Here is a 27,448-nt window from a genome sequence, read left to right as displayed (position 1 = left end):
AGAAAAAAAGGATGAATCAATGTAGGGTTCAACAGATAGGTTAAAGGGATCCATGCAGACAAACAACTACACAAACACTCCTCTTTTGGACCAGGAGAAAAGACAGCCACTTGCTGTTGTGCACCCATGCCAGTTTGTCAATTAAGCCCGATACTACTGAATATCCTGCTTCCATTCTAAGAACCTTGGTGACAGGATTAGGAAATAGTAAACGCTTTTTCAAATTGCTAATATATCAGACAGTGTGGACTTGTGTGAGGACTAGCAAGAACTGAGTATCTCTGTGTGGCATCATGTGAGGAAGGAGTACGGTTAGATACTCAGTGTGATATTGCGTGAGGAAAGAGCAGGGTCCTGGACATGTGCAGTGTGTCACGAAGAAGCAGAGGGACTCGGAAATGGAAAGAGTGACATTAATTGAGTAAATTTAGTGGCTGTAGGCCCACAGAGCAGCATGACATAAGGAAGCAGTAGGGACCATGAAAAGCATGGTGTGGCATCATGTGAAGACGCAGTGGGACTGAGAATAGCACAGTGTGACATCATGTGAAGAAGCAGCAGTGACTGGGAAAAGCACAGTGTGGATTAAAGCAAGGAAGTAGGCACATAAAAAACAAGCAGACACTTTGATTGCTGTAACTTATATGCCCGTGCTCCGACCACATGCTTCAGAAAGTAGTGTACACCATAAAGTATAAAAAAGGAAAGTACAGAGAAATAAAATACGTACTTCGCAGCATGGTGTCTATGCTGTAACCCCGGGCGGAGACCTCCACTCCGCCCGCTGAGTGTGCAGAGATTTGCCTTCTCCGGGTTCCACGGAGAATACAGAGAAGGCAACTCTCTGCACACTCCACAGTGGAGTGGGCCATCCCCTGCCTCCCCACCCCTATTAAGAAGTAAGTCTACAGGAATTAAAAATAAACTAAAAACCACTTACCTGTGTACCGCGGCGCTCTGGGGCTGCCCTCCTCCTCTTCCTTGCCATACCGGTAACGCTGCAGAAAACTATGCATGCGCGTGCGCATGCATATTTCTCGCCAGAAATGCACATGCGGGGGCGCAAGCATGCACAGTTTTCTGAAGCATTACCGGTATGGCGAGGAGGAGGAGGAGGGCGGCCCGGTGACACAGCGGTACACAGGTAAGTGGTTTTAAGTTTATTTTCATTCCTGTAAACTCACTTGTTAATAGGGGGGTGGAGGCGGGTGACGTAGTGGAGCGTAGATGTACTCCATTTAGTTTGTTTGCAACTCTGTGGACCTCTGCGTAGCCCCGCTCACACACTACGCCCGGGGTTACTATGCTGTAGAAAACGGCCTAAATGTAGTTACAACAATGCTGATAGCATCATGCGTGAGGTTAAAAGTAAAGTGTGTGTTCGACTGTTCGTTCCGAGGCGGTATTAAATAATTAACGAGCCTCGGCATCAGCTCAACATCAGTAATTCTCAGAAATAAATTAATTTCCCTGTGCCTATCGTAATGTTTCCTTCTGTAACGTAACTGGTGCTCTTTTAAAGGGCTGCAAAACCTTTGGGTCGAGTTTGCGCTATTTAAAATCACAAAAAAACAACTCCTGACCTGCAATATGCAGATGGGAGGACGGAAGAGAGGCCATCACACTCTGTACTATGTGATGGCCTCAGAGTGAAATCGCAGGAAAGTGAACTAAACAAACAAAGGAAGGACTTTGTCAGAAATGAACCAATAAGAAGGAAGCATTTCTGAATGCTGCAGCTAACAGCCACTGGCAATGGGTGAGATTGCCAAAGCCCCACAGAGAGATGCAACAGATCATCGCTAATGCTCGACCTAATTAGGCCCTGAGTTAGTTATGATCTTGTTATTTTCTTACGATAATTTGGTGTGTAATACCTATAATTAGGCACCAGGTAGCAGTGTTGATTAGCTGACTGGAAAGAATACAGTGTTCAAAATGTATTCTTTGAAGAAACGGAAAGGCTTGTTTAAGATAAAGAAATGTTCGTTCTGGAGGAGGCAGTCATGCCTCGTAGTACCCTGGCCCAGCATTTAAGAGCTGCCATTTGGGAAGCACTAACTTATTGCCAACTTAGTTTAAATAGGGCTACCTGTATCATTATGTCAAATAGTGATTACCTAATTTTGATTCTCTGTGAATTGCAATTAGGTATTCGCTATTTGAATGTACGAAACTCCATGAGGTTCATATAGAGCTTCCTAATGGGTCACACATTGACCTACCTCATTAATATTAATGAGTCAGGTCACAGTTTGCGACCCATTAGGAATCGTTAAAATCACAGGGATGGTGGCCTGCTAGGGTCAGCACACCACCATGTCTGTGATTGGTTTAAAATAAATTAATCATTTTTTTTAAAATGCTGCCCATTTACCTTAAAGGAAAATGAATTAAGTTTAAAAAAGAAAAATGAAAAGTTTTCTTTTTCTTTTCCAAGAGCTGTCAGTGGTCCGTGGGACCACTGCCTGCTCTTAATTTTTCTTTTACGAACGTTCACCAAGAGGGAGGTGTCCCGAATGGACCCCTTCCCGTTTGCAAATGTGTTACTACCTACTTAAAGTAGGTGGTAAACTGCAAATTTTTAGCGACCGCATTTCAGTTGCAAAACATTCCTACATACCACTGCGATACGATATTAGGAAGGGACGTCTCAAACATGCCCTTTCCTAACACATAATCGGTAAATATTCGCAATTCCAAATGGCAATTCGGAAATGACAAATTGGAATTCATACATACCAAAATTCATTCATTTTACTGGTCACAAATGACCAGATTCTGCAAATTGAGCTGTTTGCGACCAATAAAATGCAAGATACATGAAGCCCATAGGGTTTTCAGTATGGTGAAAGAGGGGAAACGAGAGGCACGTTCTAGTGAACTTCCAGCAAGGCTTTGGGGCCACGGTTTTTATGAATGCCGTCCATGCATTTAAGGTGTCCATGCGTTTATGGTGTAGTCCAGTGGTTTGTAGCCTGTGGTCCGTGGATTTTTTGGGGCGGCGGTGCTTATGTGGCGGCAGCGCTGCCATTGATTGAATAAAACACCTCTGCACCAGCACTTTTGGGTCGACTTTTCGTCACTTTGAGATTTGGCAGTTTGATTTCTGTGACGGGTGATGAGCTTCATGGATATATATATATATATATATATATATATATATATATATATATATATATATATATATTGAACAACGCCGAAATCCCCCAATCCTCGGGTTTTTACAAAAATGAGAGCACTCCAAGTCAATATAGCGTAGGCTCGCCAGATCTTTAATTCACAAGAACCTTTTCAGCAAAAAAATCAGTCTACAAACGCGTTTCGGCGTTGCCGCCTTCGTCAGTGTAAACTGACATTAGTTTTGACCATTATTTTAAACAAAACCGTGATTGACATAGGTCACGTGTTTTCAACGAAAATAAACATCAACATAAAGAAAGGCACATATAGTAATTATTTCATCACTTTCACGGCGGCCATCTTATAACGGCTAATGTGCTAATTGTAATTAATCAATTCAAAATGCAATAGGAGCACTCATGTATATCAGAATGTTGGTTTAGTTTAAATCTCAACATAATCACATCTGAAATTACGTTTTCATCAATTTGCAGCATCCTATGCTTTTTATTTGTATTTTAATGGCATCTGTGCCGCGGGTACCTTTGGAATGGGGTGTTCACTGCGATTCCTCAATGAACATCACAAAAGGTTCACAGTACCATGGCCCATTAAGAGACAAACCATAATTATTGTAATATAGTACAATCTAGCCCTGAATGGGCATAACAATATGCTTTTAAACATTCAAACAAATATTGTTTGGAATTGTCACTGTAATCCACCAATGAACAAAATAAATTCAGTTTTTGAAAAATATATGTGGTAACAGGACAAACATCTATGTCTAGAAGAAAGCAGTATAAATGTCTATTTTTCCAGGTTTACAACAAAACAGAGTAAGAGACTTGAAGGGATTATTTAGATGTGAGTCCACATCTCTTCCTCATTATTCATCCCTCCCGGGGTCTTGGTCTGTAACTGGATGATAAATCTTGATTCTAGAGTTCTTAGTTTCTTCACCCAGTTTCCCCCTCTTTCTGTTCTGACTAATTGGTCCAAAATAAAATAAGTCAAGAGATTGCTATTGCTGTCATGTACCTGCTCGAAATGACGAGCTACTGGGTAGCTTGGATCCTTTGAGGTGATAGCCCTCATATGTTCAAGGACCCTGAGTTTAGTTGGTTTTACTGTGCTCCCTACATATCTCTTCCCACAGGGACATATCAGACAATAGACCGTATAGTCAGAGTTACAATTTACCAATTTCGTTATTTTACCCTTCTTTTTCCTGCCTGGAATTTGATAATCCTTGACCTTTTGAGAGTTTTTACAGGCCTTGCACTTCATAAAAAAAAATAAAAAAAAATAATAATAAAAAAAATTATATATATATATATATATATATATATATATATATATATATATATATATATATATATATATATATAATGTACAATTGACATTTTTAAAACGTCCTGTAATTATGATGGAATTTGATATTGGAGGCTAAAAATGTAATTAGTATCTTCAAACTGATATGTGGGAGCAGTGCTAGTGCATCAAGCAAAATATAGTATGGACGGCGAATGGACTCAATTGAATTTAGAAATGATCCATCTTTTTCTGTGTGTACTGTTTTGCAGAACAAATCATCGAAAATGCTTAGGCTGGGACTTCCAGTAATGTCTCAGTGGGGGCCCCAGATTCAAATAATGATACATTGGGAGTCCCCCTTTTTTAGTATTTATTAAGTGGGATCCATATAAGTGAAAAGGTTAAGAGGCACTGATCTAGTCTAAGTGCTAATCCAACCAGCCCTTAAATTATAAAAGTTGAAAGAAGCTTTTAATAGAAATGTCCTCAAAGAAAGTGAATGTACAGGTGGATTGAGGGGAAGATCTCCCTGCGTTTTGAGGCAAGCACTGTTTAAAGGGTTGGGCCAGACACAGAGGCCTTCATGCCGGTCTTGTCTACTTTCAGCTTCAAAGAGGGCAGAAGTCACCAGGAGGTACTAATAGTAGGCCTTCCACTCTGGTCTGAAGACTGAACTGCATGGATTCAAGAATGTGATCGCACCACGGTAGAGCAGCATGTATTCCTGGAAGCCCTCAATATGGGGCAGGATAGTGGAACTGAATCAGTGGAAGAGCGTAAGAAGAGTTTTCAGGCCAGAGACAATGTAAAGGTGCTTTGTACAGATGTCGGGCTGATATCACAGATTAACCTACATAGCTTTAGAGTCCGCCATAGCAGGGCCTTCAATGGCCGGTAGAGTCTGCTACGAAGGGCTCTAAGGCTATCAGAGCATTTCGCCCCAGAGAGCAGACTGTTCTAGTTTGTAAAGCAAAGGCCTCACTAAGCCCGAAGGGGTTGAAATATCCTCGGACTCCAAGAGGCCTTTGTTAAACATTTGAATGTTGATCCTGCGGGCTTCTACCGACCATTAGAAGCCTGGAGCATTCCATTGTCTCCAATAGAGAGCTCAAGATTCCAATGTTCTAATGCAGCTTTCCCAAATTCTTGATTATTTTAATCCTGAAATTAAGTGATGGATTTTTGTGATTACTGGTAGTAAAGCTCTCTGAGTGAAGCCACCACCACTAAACCGATTTGTTTGCCTTAATATAGTGGTGTAAGCACCTCATGGTTCCGGTTGATTGTACATAAGTCGGTTGCAGGGTAGGTGCTTGTCGAGGGACTGCACAGCAACAGGTGGTCAGGATCCTTCAGCTCGGGCTGGAAAGAAAAGTTGGAAAGGCAGGTCTAGGACTTTGTGAGTGGTAACGTGTTCCATCTTCTGCAGACGTCAGATAAACTTATAACTCCGTTTGTGATGCTTTTGGTTAAATGGAAGATGATGTGTGGAATTTCGAGGCTCCTGGAAAAAATGCAGTTCAGGTGGTTGGTTGAAGATGCTGGTTGGGAATGTACCTCTCAATCAGCCATCTTCTCATCATCTAAGTTCATTCGATATTGTACATTCAACATGTAATGTAGTACTTTCAAGTGTTTACTTATTGGGTTAGAAACCCCTAGCCATGATGTAAACATTAATAACCCAAGAAACATCTTGCCAAATGGCTGTAAGGCAGGAGCATTCTTGGCAGCTGCCTGCTCAAAGCATCCCTGTGTTCTGGCATACCACCAAGAAATGCCCTTCTGCTGAACAGCCCTTTCAAATGCTTGGACAGAGTAAAAAATCCTATCAGCACACTTTACTAAACGTCTCAGAAGCCTAAGAAAGAATGCAACTGGTCACCTTCTGTGGGATGCGGGAGATCACAAATATTTTTGGAACAGTCAACAGTTTTAGTTAGGGCGCTTAGTTATGGTTTAGGTTTAAAAAGTGTGTTCAGCGTTGATTTTATACCCTTAATTTTATTTGTCTCTCTCAATGTACTTTTGACTTTTATGCAACACACTTTAATCATTATTTAGTTGTACTGGTATTAATTATTTATATCAATTCCGGCTGCAAAATATTTTTAAAATTGCATGTCTACTGGTATTATTTTTTTGTTTAGTTTTGAACCTTATTTTGTTTTTCTCTCTTATTAAATGTTTATCAGTCACAAAAATTTGTTGTGGACATTGATTTTTATTTTGCATTTTTGTATTATTGGTCTGTCTTTACCACTGCATGTACTTTCCCTGATGTTTGCGTTGTCACTCAAGCTAAAGTGCCAAAGGTGAAAAAAGGTTCCCTCACAGAGACCTACGTGTCTCTGTACACTGGACTGTGGCACATACTGGTATTGTGCCATGTGTTATCTGTTATTTAAGATGCAGGTATACTTAGAAATATGTAAATCATAAATGCCATGTCTTTCAGGTGGTTCTAGCGCTGCGTGGACAGCAGTTCCCCCTGAGCACTGGACAAGACACCACGTTTGCGACTGGCTGCAGTTCTGCTGTGACCAGTACAAGCTGGACTCCAACAGCATTCCCACCTCCCAGTTTGATATCACCGGAGCACAGCTCTGCGGCATGAGCAAGGAGGAATTCATCGACTGGGCCGGGATATGTGGAGAATGCCTCTATTTCATCCTGCAAAACCTACGGACTAATGGTTAGTATGACAAGCATTGGCAAAGCCGATAGGTCTTGGCTATGCAAGAGCTGTTGGCTTTGCCAATATGTTTTAGCCAGGTGGCACACCAGCATAGCTGCTGTTTAGCATTGGTAAAAGTTAGTGGGGTAAAGGAGACTGGAATGGAATGCCGTAAAGTGGAATGTTATGGAGTGTTGTGGAGTGGCAAAGAGTAGAGTTGAGTGGTGTGAAGTGAAGTGTAGTGGAGTGTAATGTAGTGGCGTGGACTGTTGTGGAGGTACCAGAATGTCATACAGTGGAAGGGCGTAGCGTGGGGAAGAGTTGAGCGGCGCAAAGTGTCAGAGTGGAGTAGAGTGTGGTAGGCTGCCATATAGTATTGTAGTGTGGTGTAGAGCAAAGTGGAGCGGCAAAGAGGGCATTACATAGAGTCGACTAGAGTGGCATAGAGCAGAGTAGATTGCCATAGAGTGGTGTGGCATACAGTGGAGTAGTGTAGGAGAGTGGAATGGCACAGAGTAGAGTAGAGTGTTGTAGAGTGGAATGGCATCGAGTAGAGTGGAGTGGAGTGGCATAGTGTGGAGTGGCTTAGAGTGAAATAGTGTTTTGTAAAACAGCATGAAGTAAAGTGGCATGGAGTGGTATAGAGGGAGTTACGTTGAGCACTTTAGAGTGGAGTAGTGTAGCAGAGTGGCGTGGAGTAGTGTTGTAGAGTGGAGTACAGAGTTATAGAGTGTAGTAGAGTTTAAAGGAGTAGAGCATTATAGAGTGGAGTATCGTAGAGTGGAGTGTCGTAGAGTGGCCTAGTGTGAGGTGGCATAAAGACCAGTGGTGCAGAGTAGATTGGCGTAGGGTACATTGGTTTTGAGTAAAGTGGTATAGAGTGCATTGACATCGATTGCCATGACATACAGTAGAGTGTTTCAGAGTAGAATGCAGTGGCGTAGAGTGCAGTGGCACAGAGAAGTTTGTTTCAGAGTAGACTGGAGTTGTGTAGAGTGGAGTGGTTCAGGGTAGAGTGTTGTCTAGAGCATTGGTTTTAAGTAAAGTGGTGTAGAGTGCATTGCCGTACAGTGGTGAGGTTTATAGTAACATGGTTTAAAGTGCAGTGGCATAGAGTTGAGTGGTGAAGAGTAGTGTCTCAGCTAAAAGTGCAGAGTGCAGTGGTATATAGTAGAGGGGTAGAGTGCACTGGTATAGTGTTGAGTGGTGTAGAGTAGGGTAGAGAGAGGCATGGAGTGAAGTCGCGTAAAGTGTAGTGCCAGATGCCAGCAGTGTTTAAGCCTGGCCTGGTGGTAGGATGTTGTTGTTTCAGTGGAACATGTTCACCTATTTCATTGTTAACAACATATGCGTCGACCAAATAGTATAAAAACGTTGTTTTGATATAGGCACGATGTTTAAGGCAGCAGTGTAATAATGTAGAGGGGTTTTGGGGTCTTATTTGTGGTTTTCATGAAAGCAGTAATCTATGTTGCCTAGTTTTTCATACAAAAACAACAGTTGATGGATAGTATGTAGAACTACGTCATACATTCACCCCAGTACAGAGATCTGGGCCTAAATCCATAGTTTTTTTGCTCACCATGTCATTCTAGTTTGAACCCAGCCATATGCAAATAAGTCTTGACTCTATGCCACATGTGAACAGGCCAGCCCGAACTGCCAAGCCAGGTCCTCCCTGGACTGGAAACAAGCATCCTAGGACTGGTTTCGGGGTTTCACCCCTTTGCAGCCAGGATAGCTTGATTCCAGTTGCATGGAGAGCACAGGACTCACTTCTGAGCTTACCCGTCCCGGGGTGACAAATGCAAAAACAACAGTTGATGGAGAGAATGCAGAAAAATGTTATACATTCACCCCAGTACAGAGATCTGGGCCTAAATCCATCGTTTTTTTGCTCACCATGCCATTCCAGTTTGAACCCAGCCATATGCAAATCAGTCTTGACCCTGTGCCACGTGGCAACAGTCCAGCCGGAACTGCCAAGCTAAGCCCTCCCTGGACTTGAAACAAGCATCCTAGGACGGGTTTCGGGGTTTCACCCCTCTTCATCCAGGATAGCTTGATTTCAGTGGCATGGAGAGCACGGGACTCACGTCTGAGCATACCCGTCCCACTTGAGGTGGCAAATGCAAAAACAACAGTTTATGGACAGAATGCAGAACAATGTCATACATACACCACGGTACGGAGATCAGGGCCTAAATCCATCGTTTTTTTGCTCACCATGCCATTCCAGTTTGAACCCAGCTATATGAAAATCAGTCTTCACCCTGTGCCACATGGGGACACAGTTGGCAGGGTATGCCTAGAAGTGGGTCGCTTGCTCACTTTGCCACTGGATTCAAGATAGCATGGCTGATGATGGTTATGAACCCGATACCGGTCCCAGGATGTTTGTTTCCAGTCCAGGCAAGACATGGCTTGGCAGTTGGGGCTGGATTTATCCCATGAGGCACAGGGTCAGACTGATTTGCATATGACCATGTCTGAACTAGAGTGGTGGAGTGAGCTAAAGAATGATGATGGATTAAACCCAGATCAGTTGACTAGGGATGAGTGTCTGATTTGCTCAAGCGCTCCAGTTCATCATCCACTTTGGTATTGCCTAGTTTTTTATGGCACGGTGCTACTGCATGTGTTACGCGTACTGAAGCTATTGCTCCTAAAGTGTAGTTGTGTAGGTTACACATCTTTTCTTGAAACTTTATTATCAAAGGGGTTTGGTACTTGGGCTTACTGACTGTAAACATAAAGATCAATAGACATTCACTAGAGGGTAACAATAAGCAAAAGCCAACAGTGCTTTAATAGTAGGAGGTGCAGGCACTAAACAAATGCAAATGTTGAGGTGCAGGCCTGTTTTAAGGGTTATGTTACAGCCTCATAAACTGGAGCACAGGAGGGGCCCTAGCGAGTTTTGGGGATGAGCAAGCTCCATGGGGAGAGCAATATGCGTTCATCTTGCTTTCCTATAAACGCTCTCACTTTGAAGTCACATAAAGAAAAAGAAAAACAAAGCTTCCTCAGAAGTCGGAGCTTGGCATTTGACCTTTGTGTTTAATTTCAGAGCCAATGTGACAAGATAAGAACCAGATTTTTAGGCCTATTTATAGAAAGTGAAATCTCATAGGATACAGTAAACAAGGTTTGGGCAAGGGAAGGGACAAACTCAAGCGGGACAGCCTAAAACAAATAGAGACAGCAGACATAAAGCAAAGAAATGTGAGTGGCAAGCCACAAAGACAATGGTAATCAATGGGCGGAATCCATTAAGTAGTTCTGAGCTGTATTTCGCTGTGTGAAAAAGTGCAATAGTTTTGGTTCAGTTTATCAATTTGCATTATGGCTCAGTTAACAGGTAAACATCGAGGTCACTAGTATTAGTGGGAAAGAAAAGCTGCACTGGAAGGAATTGTGACACCAGCTCCAAGTGAGTGCAGTGGGCGAACACCACTAGCTTCAGTGGCTGTGCGGTGAGGTTATTCCACAAGATCACTGAAAGAAATGGGTCCAGTTGAATTTTACAGCTTTCCAAATAGACTGGTTAAAATAGGAACAGGTTTTGCAGGCAGTCTGAATGTGGTCTATGGCCTATTTCCTATCTGTCAGAGCACTGTTGGTGCAAATAATATTTGTGAATGTATAAGCAATGCATGCTCAAACCAACACATTGGGGGGCTCATTCACTATATCTTGACACACTGCAGTGCAGCATGCCTTCCTGCTGGGCTGTTGTGTGTCAAAATACAAGGGCAGGAATGCGCAGTATCAATAAGATTCCTTTCCTCCCCTGCGCCGGTGCACAAATAACAGCTGTGCTCCATCGTAGTAACCCTTGCCCAATGGTGAATGTGTTGCTGGGAAGATTACTGTTTGCCAGGAAGGGGCACCTTCTTGCACAAAAGCAATCTTTAGTGGTCTTTTGCACATTCTGCAGCACACATAGACAGAGCAAAAAACGTGGAGATATGAAAGTATTTCTCCTCATTGCGCCACTCCTATGCCTCCCCTGGGGAGGCATAGGATTATGACGTGTTCCCAAGTTTATGACACTTTGTAAATTTGAGAATATGTCAGGTTCCTTGGCTGTTGCATGGGAACAACTCAGCTACACCCACGGAATGTCCTTTCACACAGAGTAATGTGTGAAAGAGGCCCATATTTACAAGGTTGTGTGGCTTGAAAATGAGTCCCTGGATTCAGAGCAGGTGACTGTTTGTGACACAGGTGTAGCAGAGACTATCTTCTACAGAGTATCCCACTAAAGCAATGATTTACTAAAGTTTGCACAGGATTCAGATGAACTAACACAGTTTTCCTTGTAGTTTGGAGAAACAGCGGCCCCAAATGAAATGAGTGCGAATGCTAAATAACAGCCGGAGACAGGGAGTGCTTTCTACCTCTCCGCGTGTGTGTGCACGGTGTGGTTTCTTCACTTATATTATCCACTCCTGACCGCTAATATGGGGTCAGGGCGTTTGTGTTACACCGCCGGGCATGAACTTAAGCCAAATTACATTCCACCAAAACCTTAATAACAAACTAAACTATTGTACAAAATGTTCATTGATAGCCAGAGTTCTGGAGGGTAGAGATTTTGGAGGTACTCTTAAAACAGTTCAACAAAAAGGGGGGTGCTGCACTGTTCCTCAAAGGAGGGAAAGATTAGGAAAAGCTGACGTGACCGAAGGTGTGGGTAGTACACCTTTGGGCATCCATTTTGTTGGATGTATTTGCCTCACACACCCAAAAGGGTGTCATGCTTCATCATTGGCGGTTGCTCCTCGTTGGGGGGGCGGTGCAATCCCCAACGGGCTCACCTCGAGGAGGGGCTCTTTAGCGGAGATCTTTTTTATCCAACTGCCCTATGGTGAAGTGCGGGTGTGTGGGCAGAGTAGCAGGTAGGCTCGGTGTAGTGATTAAAATTCAGCAGGGGGTGCCGTAAACAACTTTATTCTGGGGGTCCCCCTACTACAATTAAAACCAGTGAAAAAAGGGGGCTCGCTAGGTGTCACCACGTTAGGTAGAGTGATCCTAGAGAAGCCTTAGAAAACAATTGGTCAACATGTTTCTCGCACTTAGGTTAGTCACCTGCGATTCATCAGGACCTTGTAGAGGTGAAAAGAAAAAGAAAAAGTACTCATCAACATGCCAGTGTCATGTATGTGGTGTAGGTGTATTTTACCTTAGTGGAAAGTCCTATGCCTAGATAATGAGAAAAAACAGATAATTATTAATAATATATTTCTCATCAAAAGAGCAGGCTGGGTCAGCGTCAGAATATAAAAACAGTGAGGCATGCTAAGGGTGGTGTTGGGGGATGTACCCAACCTATACATGCCAGGTGATTACAGCGTGCAGTGTAAAGCACACACACTCACACTGTGTTTGTGATGGTAAATCACTATGGTAAAAACCAGTGATTAAAAGCAGCAGTATTATCTAAAAACACCATCTATGTTGTTCCATATTTGAATATTATCTCGAAAAGGGTTAGACTGGTGATGTATATGCTTGTCTTCAAACTCTGCCATATACAAACAGGCCACCGAAGGAGCGAAGGTACTGCCCATTGAGGTCCCTTGGGTCTGGTGATAGTATTGTCCCTTGTACTCGAAGTAATTCTCGGTGAGTGCAAGAGTGGCGCACTCCATGATGAAGGTTTGTGGAGTGTTAGAATTCCAGGTTTGTTGCCCCAATCTTTCCTCTATTACTTCTAGGGTGGCCCTCTGTGGAATATTCGTATAGAGGGCCTCCACATCTAGAGTAATCAAAAGGTCAATTTGTGTTGTGTCCTGAATGGAGTTCAGAATGCGTAGGACATCTGTTGTGTCCTGGATGTAAGAGGGAATGCATTTAACCAGTGGTTGTAAAAAATGGTCACAAAATTGTGAGAGTGGCTCTAGAATTGAATTGATCCCTGACACGATTGGTCTCCCTGGTACTGGTCTCTTTCCCTTATGGATCTTGGGTAGTATATAGAAATATGGTACCCGGGGGTCCCTTTTCATCAAGAACTCTGCCTCTTTTTTGGAGATCCATTCTTCACTCTCAGCACCCATCATCAACCCTGTGATAATGGTCTGTAGGCGCCTGGTTGGATCACCGGGGATAGGTGTGTAGTACCTGCGATCATTTAACTGTCTGGTACATTCCAGATCATAATCAGCAGTATTCAACAGGACTGTGGCTCCACCCTTATCTGCCTGTTTAATGGTATTGAGGGGGTCTTCTGCCAGTGATTTTAAAACCAACATTTTGTTATTAGAGATGTTCGAGTGACGAGTCTGTCTGTCCAGCTGGTTAATTTCTTTGAGTACTGCTTGTTCAAAAGTCAAGACTTCGTTTGGAACCATACCATTATGTGGTGTAAAAGTGGAAGGGTTATGTAAACCAGAGTCTTCAATAGGGTCACAAGCTTTGCCTTCAAAGAAGGCCTTAAGTCTTATTTTCCGGAAAAACGATTTGATTTCCCTGGTCTGTTGGAATAGGTCGGTCCTCGGGGTGGGGACGAAGCCTAACCCTTTTTGGAGGGCTTGTTCCTCTCCCTCAGTGAGGATACGATCTGAAAAGTTGACCACTAGACTCATTTTGGTCCTGATCGGGTCGTGTTCCTGGTGTCCATCCCTTGGGGGCGTGTATCCTCCCATTGCACCCTCTTTTCTGGCGCGTTCCCTCTTTTTCGCCCTCGCCCTCTGCCCCAACCTCTGCCTAAAAAAGGGGGGTTTGTAGAGTTTTGTGGAGCATAGAAAGGGGGGTATTGTGGAGCCAAAGCTTGTTAATATAGTGCATCACCGGGCATATTATGCGGGCTGAAAATCCAAATAATAATAAAAATATTAAATATTGGCACATGCCTTGGAAGGGTTGCAGTTCTTAATCTCGCGGTGACTACGCGACCAAAACCCCCACTGGTTGTGTTACATTCAGGGTCTCATCACCTTCTCCCCGTTCCATCATGGCCGACCCGTCCACAGAATATACCACGTGACTTTTTAAGAGGTCGGAACTACATTGCAAATTAAGTGTACGATTAGACACTCCGAGCGGCCCCATATAAATTACGAATGCAACGACATGGGTATTGGTTGAAATTTTTTGCCCGCTCATTCTCAGACAATCTAGTCATTGAGCCACACATGCTGTAGCTTCCCTAATACACGTTTCACCATTCCATCATGGCCGCTACAGAAACCACTTTTGTCATGTGACCCACACGGAAGGGCGCAATCGGCGAGGCTCCACTCTGCCGGTTCCCCTTAAATAACAAACACCGCCAGACCTACCCATCTATCCGAACTCGGCGGAGATGGGTAGGTGCATCCACGCGGTCACGGGCTGACTAAGGTAAGATGGGACTACTCTACAAGACTTGGATCCCCTCAGTCTTTGATAGCTAGTACTTTACCTTTTAATTTTCGCCCCGAGGTTTAACATTCATTTCGCATTGCAGCCACACCTGAAGGCTTAACCCCGTTGAACTGGCCCGCCGAGCACTCATGTGGCTCTTAGACCTTGACCATTAGGTGAGCCATTAGCCTGTATATACTTTGTTTACGAGACCGCATAGATAAATAGGTGGTGTCACTTATATAATTATGGAACGACTTGCCACTGAACAACATAGATGGTGTTTTTAGATAATACTGCTGCTTTTAATCACTGGTTTTTACCATAGTGTTTTACCATCACAAACACAGTGTGAGTGTGTGTGCTTTACACTGCACGCTGTAATCACCTGGCATGTATAGGTTGGGTACATCCCCCAACACCACCCTTAGCATGCCTCACTGTTTTTATATTCTGACGCTGACCCAGCCTGCTCTTTTGATGAGAAATATATTATTAATAATTATCTGTTTTTTCTCATTATCTAGGCATAGGACTTTCCACTAAGGTAAAATACACCTACACCACATACATGACACTGGCATGTTGATGAGTACTTTTTCTTTTTCTTTTCACCTCTACAAGGTCCTGATGAATCGCAGGTGACTAACCTAAGTGCGAGAAACATGTTGACCAATTGTTTTCTAAGGCTTCTCTAGGATCACTCTACCTAACGTGGTGACACCTAGCGAGCCCCCTTTTTTCACTGGTTTTAATTGTAGTAGGGGGACCCCCAGAATAAAGTTGTTTCCGGCACCCCCTGCTGCATTTTAATCACTACACCGAGCCTACCTGCTACTCTGCCCACACACCCGCACTTCACCATAGGGCAGTTGGATAAAAAAGATCTCCGCTAAAGAGCCCCTCCTCGAGGTGAGCCCGTTGGGGATTGCACCGTCCCCCCAACGAGGAGCAACCGCCAATGATGAAGCATGACACCCTTTTGGGTGTGTGAGGCAAATACATCCAACAAAATGGTTGCCCAAAGGTGTACTACCCACACCTTCGGTCACGTCAGCTTTTCCTAATCTTTCCCTCCTTTGAGGAACAGTGCAGCACCCCCCTTTTTGTTGAACTACTTGTACCAGATACGGGCACATGCTGTGACTGGACCTTTCACTTCCTCAAGTGATAATTAGTGTCCGTTGATCTACTGATCACTCTCCCCCTGTTTGATAAAAACTCTTAAAACAGTCACATACATAGCCCTGAAACCTCCCGCGCCTCGCAATAGTGGGTCTTGTCGTTATGGGTGACCTCAAGAGCTTCATTTATGAGTTTTTGCCATATGGCAGCCCTGCAACCCTTCCTACTACACTGCCCAATGACAAAGGAGAAGGGCATGAATGCTCTGTATCTACCAGATACGGGGCAATCCTGTCCTTTTCTCCTGCGCTGGCGCTCAATGGGCTGCTGTGCACCAACACAGGCACCTTTGCATCATGGTGCAAGAGTGCCTTCGCTGAAGGGATGATTATTTTTGTGCCCAAAGGGAAACCTTCCTGCACAAAAACAATCACACAAGTCTTTCTCCTCCTTCTTTATGAGCTACACACATAGAAAAAGGAAAAACTAGGAGAAATAAAGATATTGGGAGGCATACTTTTTTGGCGCTGCCTCAAAATTACGAATTCTTGTAAATCTGGGGCAGTGTCAAAAAAGCCATGAATATTGCTGGGCACATCCCGAGCAACACCCATTACACGTCCCTTTAAAGCAGAAAACTACTGTAAAGGGAACAATATTTACAAGGCAGCATTAAGCCCAAAAAAGTGACTTAGTGCTGCCAGGTAAATATGGAGCAGGAACCTGCCTCACCAAAGCCTCATGAAAAGTGAATTTCCAGCAGCACAACGGCATAGTAGGAGTGTTTGTGTAGGTGAGCTGTCTCTAGGTATAGTGGGGTTGCTGCTTGTAACGAAGGATAAAAGGATAAGCAATGGTATGCCCTCACTTTGGTCAATATGCCGCACTTTTTCTACCAAATCCTGTGAAAGCGTGCATGGGGTTTGTGTGTTATACTTATTTGTATTCTCCTGATGCCACTTGGTAATAGCAGACATGTTACACTTGACACAGTCATAGTTGTTTATGGATGGCACTATAGTGCCTTTCCGATCAATGACTCGGAGGGACCATGTTTAAAGTTGGCATGAGGACTTCCCATTGGGGCCTCGATCACGTACAAGAACCCAGTCCCCTACATACATGTTTGACGCTCTGCTCCCTGAGCTATGCTGGCCCTGAGATTGTTACGTCTTGTCCCTTGTTGCGTGGCAGCCACATCTAAAGGCACTGGAGTCCATATTGTTGTGTGTAGGATGTTGTTTCGGATGACTCTGCCACCCAAGACATCCGCATGGCTCTTTGGGTTGTGCTGTGTGGTGGGGTTTATAGATGGCATCCTCCACACCCCCTTGTTGTTCAAAGCTGATGCGTTGGATTTGGAGAGCATGTACATCAACCTTCGTACTTCACCGTTGTCTTGGGGCCAGCAGGTGTAATTTTCCTGTGGGTAATAGTGAGGGACTGCAGATAGCACTTGAAGTCTTGGCTTTGAAAGAGGGAGCATTGTCACTCTTGAGGATTTCGGATCGCCATAAGTTGCAAAGAGAACTTGTTGAGACACTTTCTTGTACGCTCGCACTTGATAGCTTTCAACATTTCACTGATGTGGAATTTGTAAAATGTATCTGAGATGACCAGTATATGACACCCTGTCTTGCCACACCTTCAAAATACTACCACTCCCACATGATAGCCCAAGCACGACGAGGTAGAAGACATAAAACACAACAACACCTGGAAAGGGGTTTCACTACAAAATGCAAAGACTCCTTTTTTAGAATAAGGCTTGGGGATTTATTTATGCAGTGCTCTCTAACAGAAAGGCCTTCTCAGATGTCAAATGAATAACATTCAAATGTATATAGAGATATATATATTTATATGCAAGGTATAATAACCCACTTGGTAAAGGCAACAGTTAAATGCATGAATAATACTAATAAATAAACATGCAGCAGATAATACTGGACGTCCAACAAGAAATCAGAAACACATATACACTAAATACATACAATGATTACTTTGGATGTGCACTTTGACTCACTCACACATCACAAAGAAAACACCTAAAATGATTGTAGCCACTAGCCACACATCACAAGGGCAATAATCAAAACTCAAACACTTCACATGGCACAAACACTGCCTCTGCATCTTAGGCCATTCCAGACCGGGGGATTTACAGCCGGGGATAAGAGCCACAGCAACCAGGGTTTCGCTGTACCGAAGTAGACGTGTCCGCCCCATTTGGATTCCAAAACACTGGTTTCTAAGTAAACAACCCTCAGCTTTATAGTCTCAAAACACACTAGAAGGTTTGAGAGGCTTTCCCTCTGCACTAAGGAAACTTATTGGAACTGGCCATATTCCAGGCAAGCATTCCAGGGCAAAAGGAGTTCCCACGTTCGCTCTACATTCTCACCTGTTCCTGCCTTTATCTTAACCAAGCTTACAAAAGCCTTCCAGGATACATTAAACAATCTCTCACAAAACAACCTTAAACGTGATTTACCTACACAACATGCAAACTCTCTGGGGGCCTGTCTGTGCGCATAGAAAAGCTCAAGCAAGGCATAGTCAGAATTCAGGATGACATGGGGCAGTCACACAGGCAAAAGTAAGAACTTAATACTACGACCAAATGTACAACACAATGCACATATGTGTACCACTGCTTATAGCATCACATAATTCATCTCCCAGTGTACAGCACAATGCACATTTGTGGACCACTGCCTTTAGCATCACATACTACATCTACCAACGTACAACACAATGCACATTTGAGCACCACTGCTCATAACACTGCACTGCAAGACCAAAAAGTACATTCCACACCTCTCTCTCATGCTTTTAAATGCACATCCCACACGTTCTGTTCTTGGCAAGGCTGTCCTATTCGGTGACAACTCCCACTGTTAGACTGCAAAATTACAAGCAAGAAACCTTGTAGAAAAACAAGGCATATACTGGACTTAGTACATTCATGCTAGGGTAAAGTAAAACACTAAAGTCAATTAAAATGATGGTAGTCAAAGGTCATCACGTGGTGTCAGACCATAAGAGTGCCACTAGCACTATATACCCATTGAGTAGAGTGCCAAAATGTAAACTAATGTCACACCAGAGGTCGTTGCTTGGACTGCCAGTTACAAATGGAGGAGCCTGATCTGTTGACTAGTTTATGACCAAGTCAAAGACTTCAGTGTCTGGGGTGGGTAACCAGACCTTTCGCCTCAAGCGGGCCTTAGTGTTAGTGGACACTTGGTTGCGTGTGTGTGCTAGGGCTAGCATGGATGCCCAGAGCCAGCGAGGGACATTATGATGCCCACATAGGAGTCCTTGCTCCGTGGTGCTGAGTTCATGGTGGATGTTTCATAGATCAGAAAGGTGATGTTGTCATACTTTCTACTGTCTCAGAGGAAGTCTTTTCATTTCCCTGATTCAGTGGCAACCCATGTTTTCTGAAGGTACAGCTCTGAGGTGGAAGCTCTAGCAGTGTCTTGGAGGGCGACAGCCGTAGGACACCCTACTTCCGTAACTCAGTGAGTGTATTCATCCGTGTCAGACAGGGAGCCTGAGGGGTCATCAGCCAGTTTGCCCTGGGTGTCTCTTGAGGTATTTCGCAGGATTATTACATCCTGGTATTTGTTGGACCTACTGGGCCCATTTCTTATTGCGGGGTGGTGGATGTGGCACAGTGCTGGCAAAAAGTGGTATCTGAGGATTATAGTGATTATGTCTCAGAAAGGATGAACATGTTATGTTATGTTAACGATGATTTATAACGCTCGCGGCTACTCAGTAGAGTGGCCCAGCGTGAGCCCAAGAGAAAATAGTACAGGTTACGGAAATGAAGGCAAAGGAGAAAAAAACAGCTTAATTGAATAGGAAAGTTTTAAGTTTTTTCCTAAACATAAAGCTAAAGGTAAAAATGGTGGCAGACCCACTTAATGGAAAGAGCTACGTTCTTGATGTTGGCAAGTGCTTGTTTTCAGTGCTTGTTAGGGCTTTGCTGGCAAATGCGACAGAGGCCCGGTATTTGTCACCCGTGTTCTGCATCAGAACGGCTACATAGCCGATTGGCCGGCATTTACCACTAGTCTGAACTCCTTTGCAGAGTAAAAGTAGGCCATCACTGTGTCTTGGAGCAGAGCCCTTTTGATGGCCTGGAAGGCATTGTCTTTGGTCTTCCCTATAATCATGGAGTGGATGTTTTAGTGATGCATCTCAGAGGGCCATCATAGCCAAGTTGGGTATGAACATCCCATAGTATGTCATGAGGCAGATGAAGCTCCTTTAATTCAGTCATAGATAGGCGTGGGGGCCTCCTTGATATCTATGCACTTGGCATAATTTACTATGATGTCCTCATTAGAAAAGATGTATCAGACAAAATCAATTTCATGGCAAAAAATGTTGGCACTTTGTTCAACTGAGGGTGAGGCATCTGTGTCAATCCTCTTGTGAACGAAATGCAGGCAACGGTGATGGCTGTAAAGGGTGAGTGCCTGGATCGCTACTGCTGATGACTCCCTAGGGCCCCATAGGACTTCCCGGGTCACATTCTGTAATACTTCTGCAGAGTATTAAATTTCGATGTGAGTGGAGAACATTGTGATGTACCTGCAGTCCTGTTGGAGGTTGAGTAGATGGTAATGTGAGTTCTGCTCGTGCTTTGTGAACCACTTTAAGTCATTGATGTCGGCATGGAGGTCATCAATTTTGGGGGTGATGTGTTGTTCCCTCTCTATTGCCTTATTGGAAAGGCGCTTGGCGATGCAGATTCAGATACATCACAATTGTTTTGGTTTGTTTGCTAATACCATGGAAGATACCCTGGATGCAGCTAGACAAGCATTCAATGATACCAGAATCTTCTAGTTTCTGTAGCTATGCTTTCACCGCTGGATGGAGGTAAAATGGAATCCTGCGATGTCTGAGCGCAACTAGGCGGACTGCAGGATCGATGTGAAAAGAGACAGGGGGCACTTTAGGCAACCCTGGCTGATAAAAAGGAGTAGGAAACTTTGGAGCAGACGTTCAATGTCACTGGAGAGGTCTCCAGTGTGGTAGCGAAGTGGACGAGTTGCAAAGACGTGCTGAGATGAAATTTTGACCTTTTCCACTCTGAACCTCACACTGATCACCCCTGACGGAATAGGCGAGGCACATTTGCTACCCTTGTTCTTTGTGTTATTCTTGAATTTTCACAATCCCATTACGTCAGTGATGTTACATTGATGGCAGCACCCACACTCAGAAAAGTGTTCCAGAGTCACTAGCCTGGGTGCCTTTGTGTGAAATGTTCATGCTTTCTGGCCTGTGTGCCATTTGTGACACTTCCAGGCTTTCTGGCATGTGTGCCATATGTGACATTACCATGCTTTCTGACATTCTGGGTGCTTACGTATGAGATATCCATGCTTTCTGGCTGCTTAGGTGCTACTGTGTGATGTTTCCATGCTTTCTGGCCTGTGATATTTCTTTAGGTTCTGGCCTCAGTGTCCTGGGTGCCTATGTGTGACTTTTCCACTGTTTATGGCCTCAGTGTCCTGGGTGCTCATGTGTGACAGTTCCATGCTTACTGGCTCATGTGCTTCTGTGTGATGTTTCCATTCTTCCTGGCCTGGTCTGATGTTTCCATAGTTTCTGCTCTCACTGAACTTGGTGCTTATGTGTGACATTTCCACAGTTTCTGGCCTCAGTAGCCTGGGTGCTTATGTGTGACTTTTCAGTGCTTAATGTGTGACAATGTGAGTGACAATTTATTGAAAACACAAAAAGGAATATCAGAATGTAGTTCTTATGCTGTGTAGTTATGGCATTGAGACTGTCTTAAAGAAAGCAAAAAACGAACAGCACTTTTGGCTGAAAAGACAAGAGTGGCCCGTAGGGTGTTGTTTGTCTTGTAAACTTTTTCCTCTAAACCTTTTCACAATTGTTTGAGGTTACGTCTGTTTTAAATCTATTTGCACTATTTTATATTAAGAATAAATCTGTTATATTTATATTCATATTTTGTGCTCGACATTTAATTTTTTGGGTGTTCTCTGTAGGAATGTCTGTGGTTTATAACTGGGTATCCTGGTGCACCGTAAGGTCATCATTTACTATACTTTAAAAGTGAATACAATTAAATATGCAATGAAAAATGTATTGAAAAATTTACAGTTTTGGCCTTTCTGTATCCAAATTTTCTTGGAGGGAGAACCCCCCCCCCAAGCCCTCCCTATTAGTGGTCAGACTCACTCACTCCGCTTGCTCGCTACAACCCATATGGCGGGTGATCTCACTTGTACTTTGTGCTCTCGGATACACTACTCTTGTGTCTCTTTTGGTGCTCTCTGTAGGAATGTCTACAGGTGCATATGACTGGCTAACTTGGTGTCCTTTAAGGTCAATCATCTACTATTTACTATGCTTTGAAAATCAATACAGTTAAATATAATGAAAAATGTGCTGTAAAATCCACTGTTTTGGTCTTACTTTTTTACAAAATTTACGCGGGGGAGAACCCCCCCAAAGCCCCCTCATAGTGTCCGGGCTTGCTCACGGCACTCGCTCACTGTGCACAGATGGGGACTGGCAGGCTACATTTGCCTGGGCTGCCTTCAGTTCCCAGCACGCCCTGCGTGCCATACACTGGTGATATAATATCAGTGACTAACGCATTCAAACTCTGCATTGCAAACATTGGGATTTGGATGAAGGAGAACTGGAATACAGAGAAGAATTAGTTCCTGGTCTATTTAACAACACACTCACTTTTAACACCCCCAAAGGGTCTATTTTTTTCATTATTACAAGTTTTTTAAAGGATTCTTCCTTTTATCCCTGTGGAGTAGGACAGCTTCCCCTCAGGTTAGTAGTACAAAGGTGTCCGCCTAAAAGGCAGCTAAGATCGCTACAATTGTTCTGAGATTTCGGAAGGAGAGAGGTGGTGGCCGCACCTTTTAGATTTGTCAGCTGCATTCGATACCATTTCACACAACATTCTTTTGAAGCACCTCGAACACAGCGCCATTTCCGTCATTGTTTTGGGATGGATCAAATCATTTCTCACTAACCGCAGACAAGCGGTTACGTCGGGTATGTAGCCAACGTAACCGCTTTAAGCAGAGCGCAACATAACTATAGGTGTCCCTCAGGGCTCTTCATTGAGCCCATTGCTATTTAACATTTATATGACTCCACTCATCTCTCTGATTGGATAATTTGCGATAAAAGTAACATCATATGCAGACGATTCCCAAGTGATCCTTTCAGTAGACAATACGACCTCAGGCGCTGAATCCAATTTTAAAAGTTGCCTATCCGCAGTCCTTTAGTGGATGAGGAATAACCACCTCAAATGCAATACGGGAAAAACAGAAATCCTCCCAATAGGTAAAGATGTCCTATTCCAGCCTTGAAAAGGGTACCACCCCTCCGCCAGATGTAGTGAAGGTGGCAAAGAACCTGGGAGTAAAATTTGATGCAACACTCTCTTTTCTCCCACTTGCCACAGCTGTGGCAGGGACATGCTTTAGTGTCATGAAATAGTTTTTTTCTCCCACTAGCCGCAAGTATATCAGTGGCAGTGGCCCCGATTCTCTTGCATTTATACTATTGTAATGGCCTTCTCGCGGGAGCTAATAAAGCAATTCTCAAAAAGTAACAGGTGGAGCAACACGCCGTGGCACGGCTGGTGCTAAAACTCCCTTGGAGATCCTCAGCATCTGCAGCATTACAAAATCTGCACTGGCTTCCGGTGCACAAGAGAATCATTTTTAAAATTCTCCTGATCACCTATGAGCCAGGCTTAACATTGGACCTAAGTATCTTTCAGCACGATTTGTCCCATACACCACCACCAGGCCACTTAGGTAATCATCAGCGAAGCTGCTTAAACCCCCCACCTTCAGATACAAGTTGAAAGGAGGAAAAATAGTAGCCTTCCTTGGGAGTAGAGCGTGGAATTACTGCCACCTCACCTAAGTCTACTTAAATCAGAAATTCTATTTAGGAAGTCCGTGAAGACCTGGGTATCATTGCCCCAGACGAATTATGTCTTTCTCTCATTCAGTATCTTCACGGCTCACTCTTACCTCCAATCAAGACAGCGCAAGGATACTCCTCGCAGAGGGACAGATGCGCTTTACAAGTACTGAATTGCATTACATTACATTACCTATTCAGTGGCGATTGCCAAATTGGGGATCATACTGCCAATCCACATTACCAGATTAGACTCTTGCATGCCCTCCCATAAGAATTTGAAGACATGGTTATATTCTCTTCCGTTAGTGTTCCTCCTGTGGCAAGTGGGTGGTGGGGATGTCGATAGATGACCGAATGGGATTTTTAATCTTCCCTATTCCGTCCTTGATGGCCTAGGGTCACCGGACCTCTTAGCTTACATTAGTAGGTGACAACAGCTGCCATCTGTGTACCTGCCTCATAGGTTTAGACAGTAAAAAACAACAGGAGTATAACCCGTAGACCAGGTTGAGAACCGGGTAAGTAAGTAAAAACTAGCACAACTGGATTCAACGAGGAAGCAAACACATCAGCATGTACATGACATTGCAAAGGAAAGAAAGGGAGACTCGTGATTGTTTGCATAAAGATGTTCTCGGCATCATATATTTAGAATACACAGTTTATCCATAACAGTTTCAACAGCACTGAGAGCATAAATTGTGGTGGCAATCAAGGTGGCAAAGTGCACATTGTGCTCATGGCAAGAGAATTGACGGCGCAAGTGACTAGTGCAAAACACAATGGGCGGCGCAAAGAGACATGGTGGCAAAAACGCTATATACAGTGATCAAGGGTTCAACATGAGTAGTCATATACAATGACTGTACAAAGTTTGTGATTTTGGAAAAACCAAAGCAAAAGATGCGCCGAAAGGTACGCTGAGGGAGAAGTCGCCGGCGTTTCGGTCCTATTCATTCAGGACCATAAAGAGCACTTTATAAATATAAAATCAAAATCACAAGGCCATCAAAATCAGCCCACACATCAGCAAGGACTCCATCAGACTAAGAAGTGTAGAACACAAAAGAGCAAGGCAGCAGGCCTTACCATCTATGCACCCAGATTCTGAGAAAACATTCCCATATCTGTCAAGACCACCCCAAAGCTGCACCAATTTAGAAAAGCCAAAGGACATAAAAACATTAAACATACACTTCATAAAACTGCAAAAACAAATAAGCATACATTCTTATAACACCATACAAAGTTAAAAAGATAAAATTGTGTTGTCACTGCATTACATTGAGAGTCCTCATGTATAACAACAGGGTTAATTTTGTCTAGATCGCCTTGACCTCAAAGCTGCACGTAAAAAGCATGAAGCAGCAAATAAAATATGTTAGTACTGGAGATGTAAATACATGAGTGCCGGACGGGCCTTAAAGAAATTCAGGACTTTCGATAACAGAAGGATAAAGCACTTCCTAGGCATGCTAAAATATTTATAGATCCGTACAAAATGCGAGGTGGCCTGTGGAAACATATTGTCACAGCCAGAGGGCGCCAAAATTCCTAGACAAGACCTTCCACTGGGGGAGGCCCAAAGATGGTGCAGCAAATTAAATCTGAATCTCATCACCATGAATCTATCCCTCTGATTATAGATGGGGCTCTGTACCCTGTACAGCTTTTAATAGCATGTGCCTCCGTACCATGGGTTTCACCAGCTCTGTGTGCTCACGTTGCAGAACAACATGCTTGAAAAATAAAGGCCTCACCCTTTTGAGCTCCAGGAGGTGAAAGGAATAAGGTTATGGAATTTGTCAGGCCTGCCCATGCTGGTAAATCTGCCTATACAGAGGCAATCTAAGGGATTTTCTGAACATGATCAAGGGATAAACAGTCAGGCAGAATTTGTTTGTCCTGCTGGGAACCCTCCCCAGTCTAAATATCAATCCAGCAAAGCAAGGGCCTACCAGCAAGGATGTCTCCAATGTATCTTATATAAGTATGACCGGAAAATCCGTTCCGCTCGCGGATTTTGCGAATTTTCGGTAAATTCGCGATCCGCGAACTCCCGCAAATTTACCGAGAATTCGCAAATCCGCGAGCGGCGGATTATTCCAGGGGCAAAAGTTGAAGCCTGGCCTGTTGTAACTATTTTAGGATGGCGCCGGCAAGCTGCCAGCGCCATCCTAAAATAGTTACCATGCCCTTCCTGTGACTCATTCATCAGCCCAAAAACAATCGTGAGCGTCGTCGAGGCAGGTGTGCCTTCTTCACAAATCTACCGTGGAAAATCAGCTGTGATGCTGGATAGAGGCTTTTGCATCTGTGACTTTCACGAGCGCAATACCCGTGCTGTTTCGTGACCAGGAGCTTATTTCTCTTCATCTGCTGAACTGATCTTTCTTTGACCTTTTATACACACTAGAAGCATGTGTGAACTCGCATGGTAGCCCTGCCCGTTTGGCCCCGCCCAGACCTTCGCGGTTTGCACCGTCTCCCCGCCATTCACCCACTATGATGGACAGCTCACTCAAGGGACCCCTGCGCCCTTCGGGGCGATTGCATAGTAACACACACATGGTCGCTCAAACTAGTTGATGCTCAAATTCAGTGACTCATTCATTAGCCCAAAAACAATTGTGAGCGTCGTCGAGGCTGGACAGGTGTGCCTTCTTCCCAACTCTACCGTGGAAAATCAGCTGTGATGCTGGATAGAGGCTTTTGCATCCGTGACTTTCACGAGCGCAATACCCGTGCTGTTTCTGTGACCAGGAGCTTATTTCTCTTTATCTGCTGAACTGATCTTTCTCTGACCTTTTATACACACAAGAAGCATGTGCACTCGCATGGAAGCCCCGCCCCAAATCCGCGGATCCGCAAATCCGCAAAATCCGCGGATCGTGGATCCGCAAAATCCGCCCATGCTTAATCTTACACCAAGCTCCTCATGAACAGAGAAAGGCGGAGTACTTTGAGGAACCTGCAGAATGCATCTTAGAAACTAATTTTCTGTGAGCTGGATCTTATCAACCCCATTCGTCATTTGAATACAAACCACAAAAGAGATGTACTTAGGCTGGTAAAGGACTAAGGTGTCCGGTAACCCTGAGCACAACCTATGCGTAAAACTAGCGACTGCCCCCGTAGTTGACAAAATGTGACTTCCCACCTTGAAGGTTTTGGAACTGGGGGACCGAGGGCTAACTACCATAACATATGATTTTGTGAAATTAACCATCAGGTTCAAATTGTCCATAAGGGACGTGTGCGGTTGGGCCGTTTGTCCGTGGCGGTTCCTGCCAAACCTCAGATTCATTCGAGCAGGCACACTACTTACTAATACAGTACTACTGCTCGGACCCCGCCACAGATCGTGGACCCAACCCTGCCTTGACGTTCCTCTCAGACCATTTCAATTACCAATTGTACAACTCTGTCATTAGTACTTCTGACTTGACCCTTGCAGTCGATCGGGGGTCCAACACTGCACACCCAGCTATCAAGGACTCCCTGATAGCTCACCATCATTTAATCAAGCAGGATTTCGACTGCACTACCACCAGGTCCCTTTCAGCCTTGCTGAGCCCTGGCCGGTACACAGGTATTTACACTTTCTCGCTAGATGGTTCCTACACTACGCTGGACTTGTGCCGCGTTCCCACGCACTGACTCCAGTTGATTTATCCTCAACCCGCTTACCAGTACCCTAACTCTACAGCACTTCTTAAAATTGGGCAATCCGGTCCTGATGATGGTCCCGAATGAATAGGACCGAAACGCGGCAACCTATCCCTCAGTGCAACTTACGGCGCATCTCTTGCTTTGGTACTTCCAAAATCACAAACTTTGCACAGTCATTGTATATGACTACTTGTGTTGAACCCTTGATCAATGTAT

The 27,448-nt window shown here is 44.0% G+C and overlaps 1 protein-coding gene across 1 annotated transcript in view; it reads left to right on the top strand.

Annotated features, from left to right (window-relative positions):
* Positions 1 to 27,448, top strand: part of ELF5 (E74 like ETS transcription factor 5) — a 200,047-nt gene that overhangs the window by 107,140 nt on the left and 65,459 nt on the right. The window contains exon 3 of the mRNA XM_086959903.1: positions 6,899 to 7,135. Coding sequence (XP_086816029.1) covers positions 6,899 to 7,135 — 237 coding nt within the window. The remainder of the gene's footprint in view (positions 1 to 6,898; positions 7,136 to 27,448) is intronic.

Source organism: Lissotriton vulgaris, chromosome 2_2 (assembly GCF_964263255.1).
Source record: "Lissotriton vulgaris chromosome 2_2, aLisVul1.2, whole genome shotgun sequence".
Taxonomy (NCBI): Eukaryota; Metazoa; Chordata; class Amphibia; order Caudata; family Salamandridae; genus Lissotriton; species Lissotriton vulgaris.
This window is presented reverse-complemented; position numbering and strand designations above follow the sequence as displayed.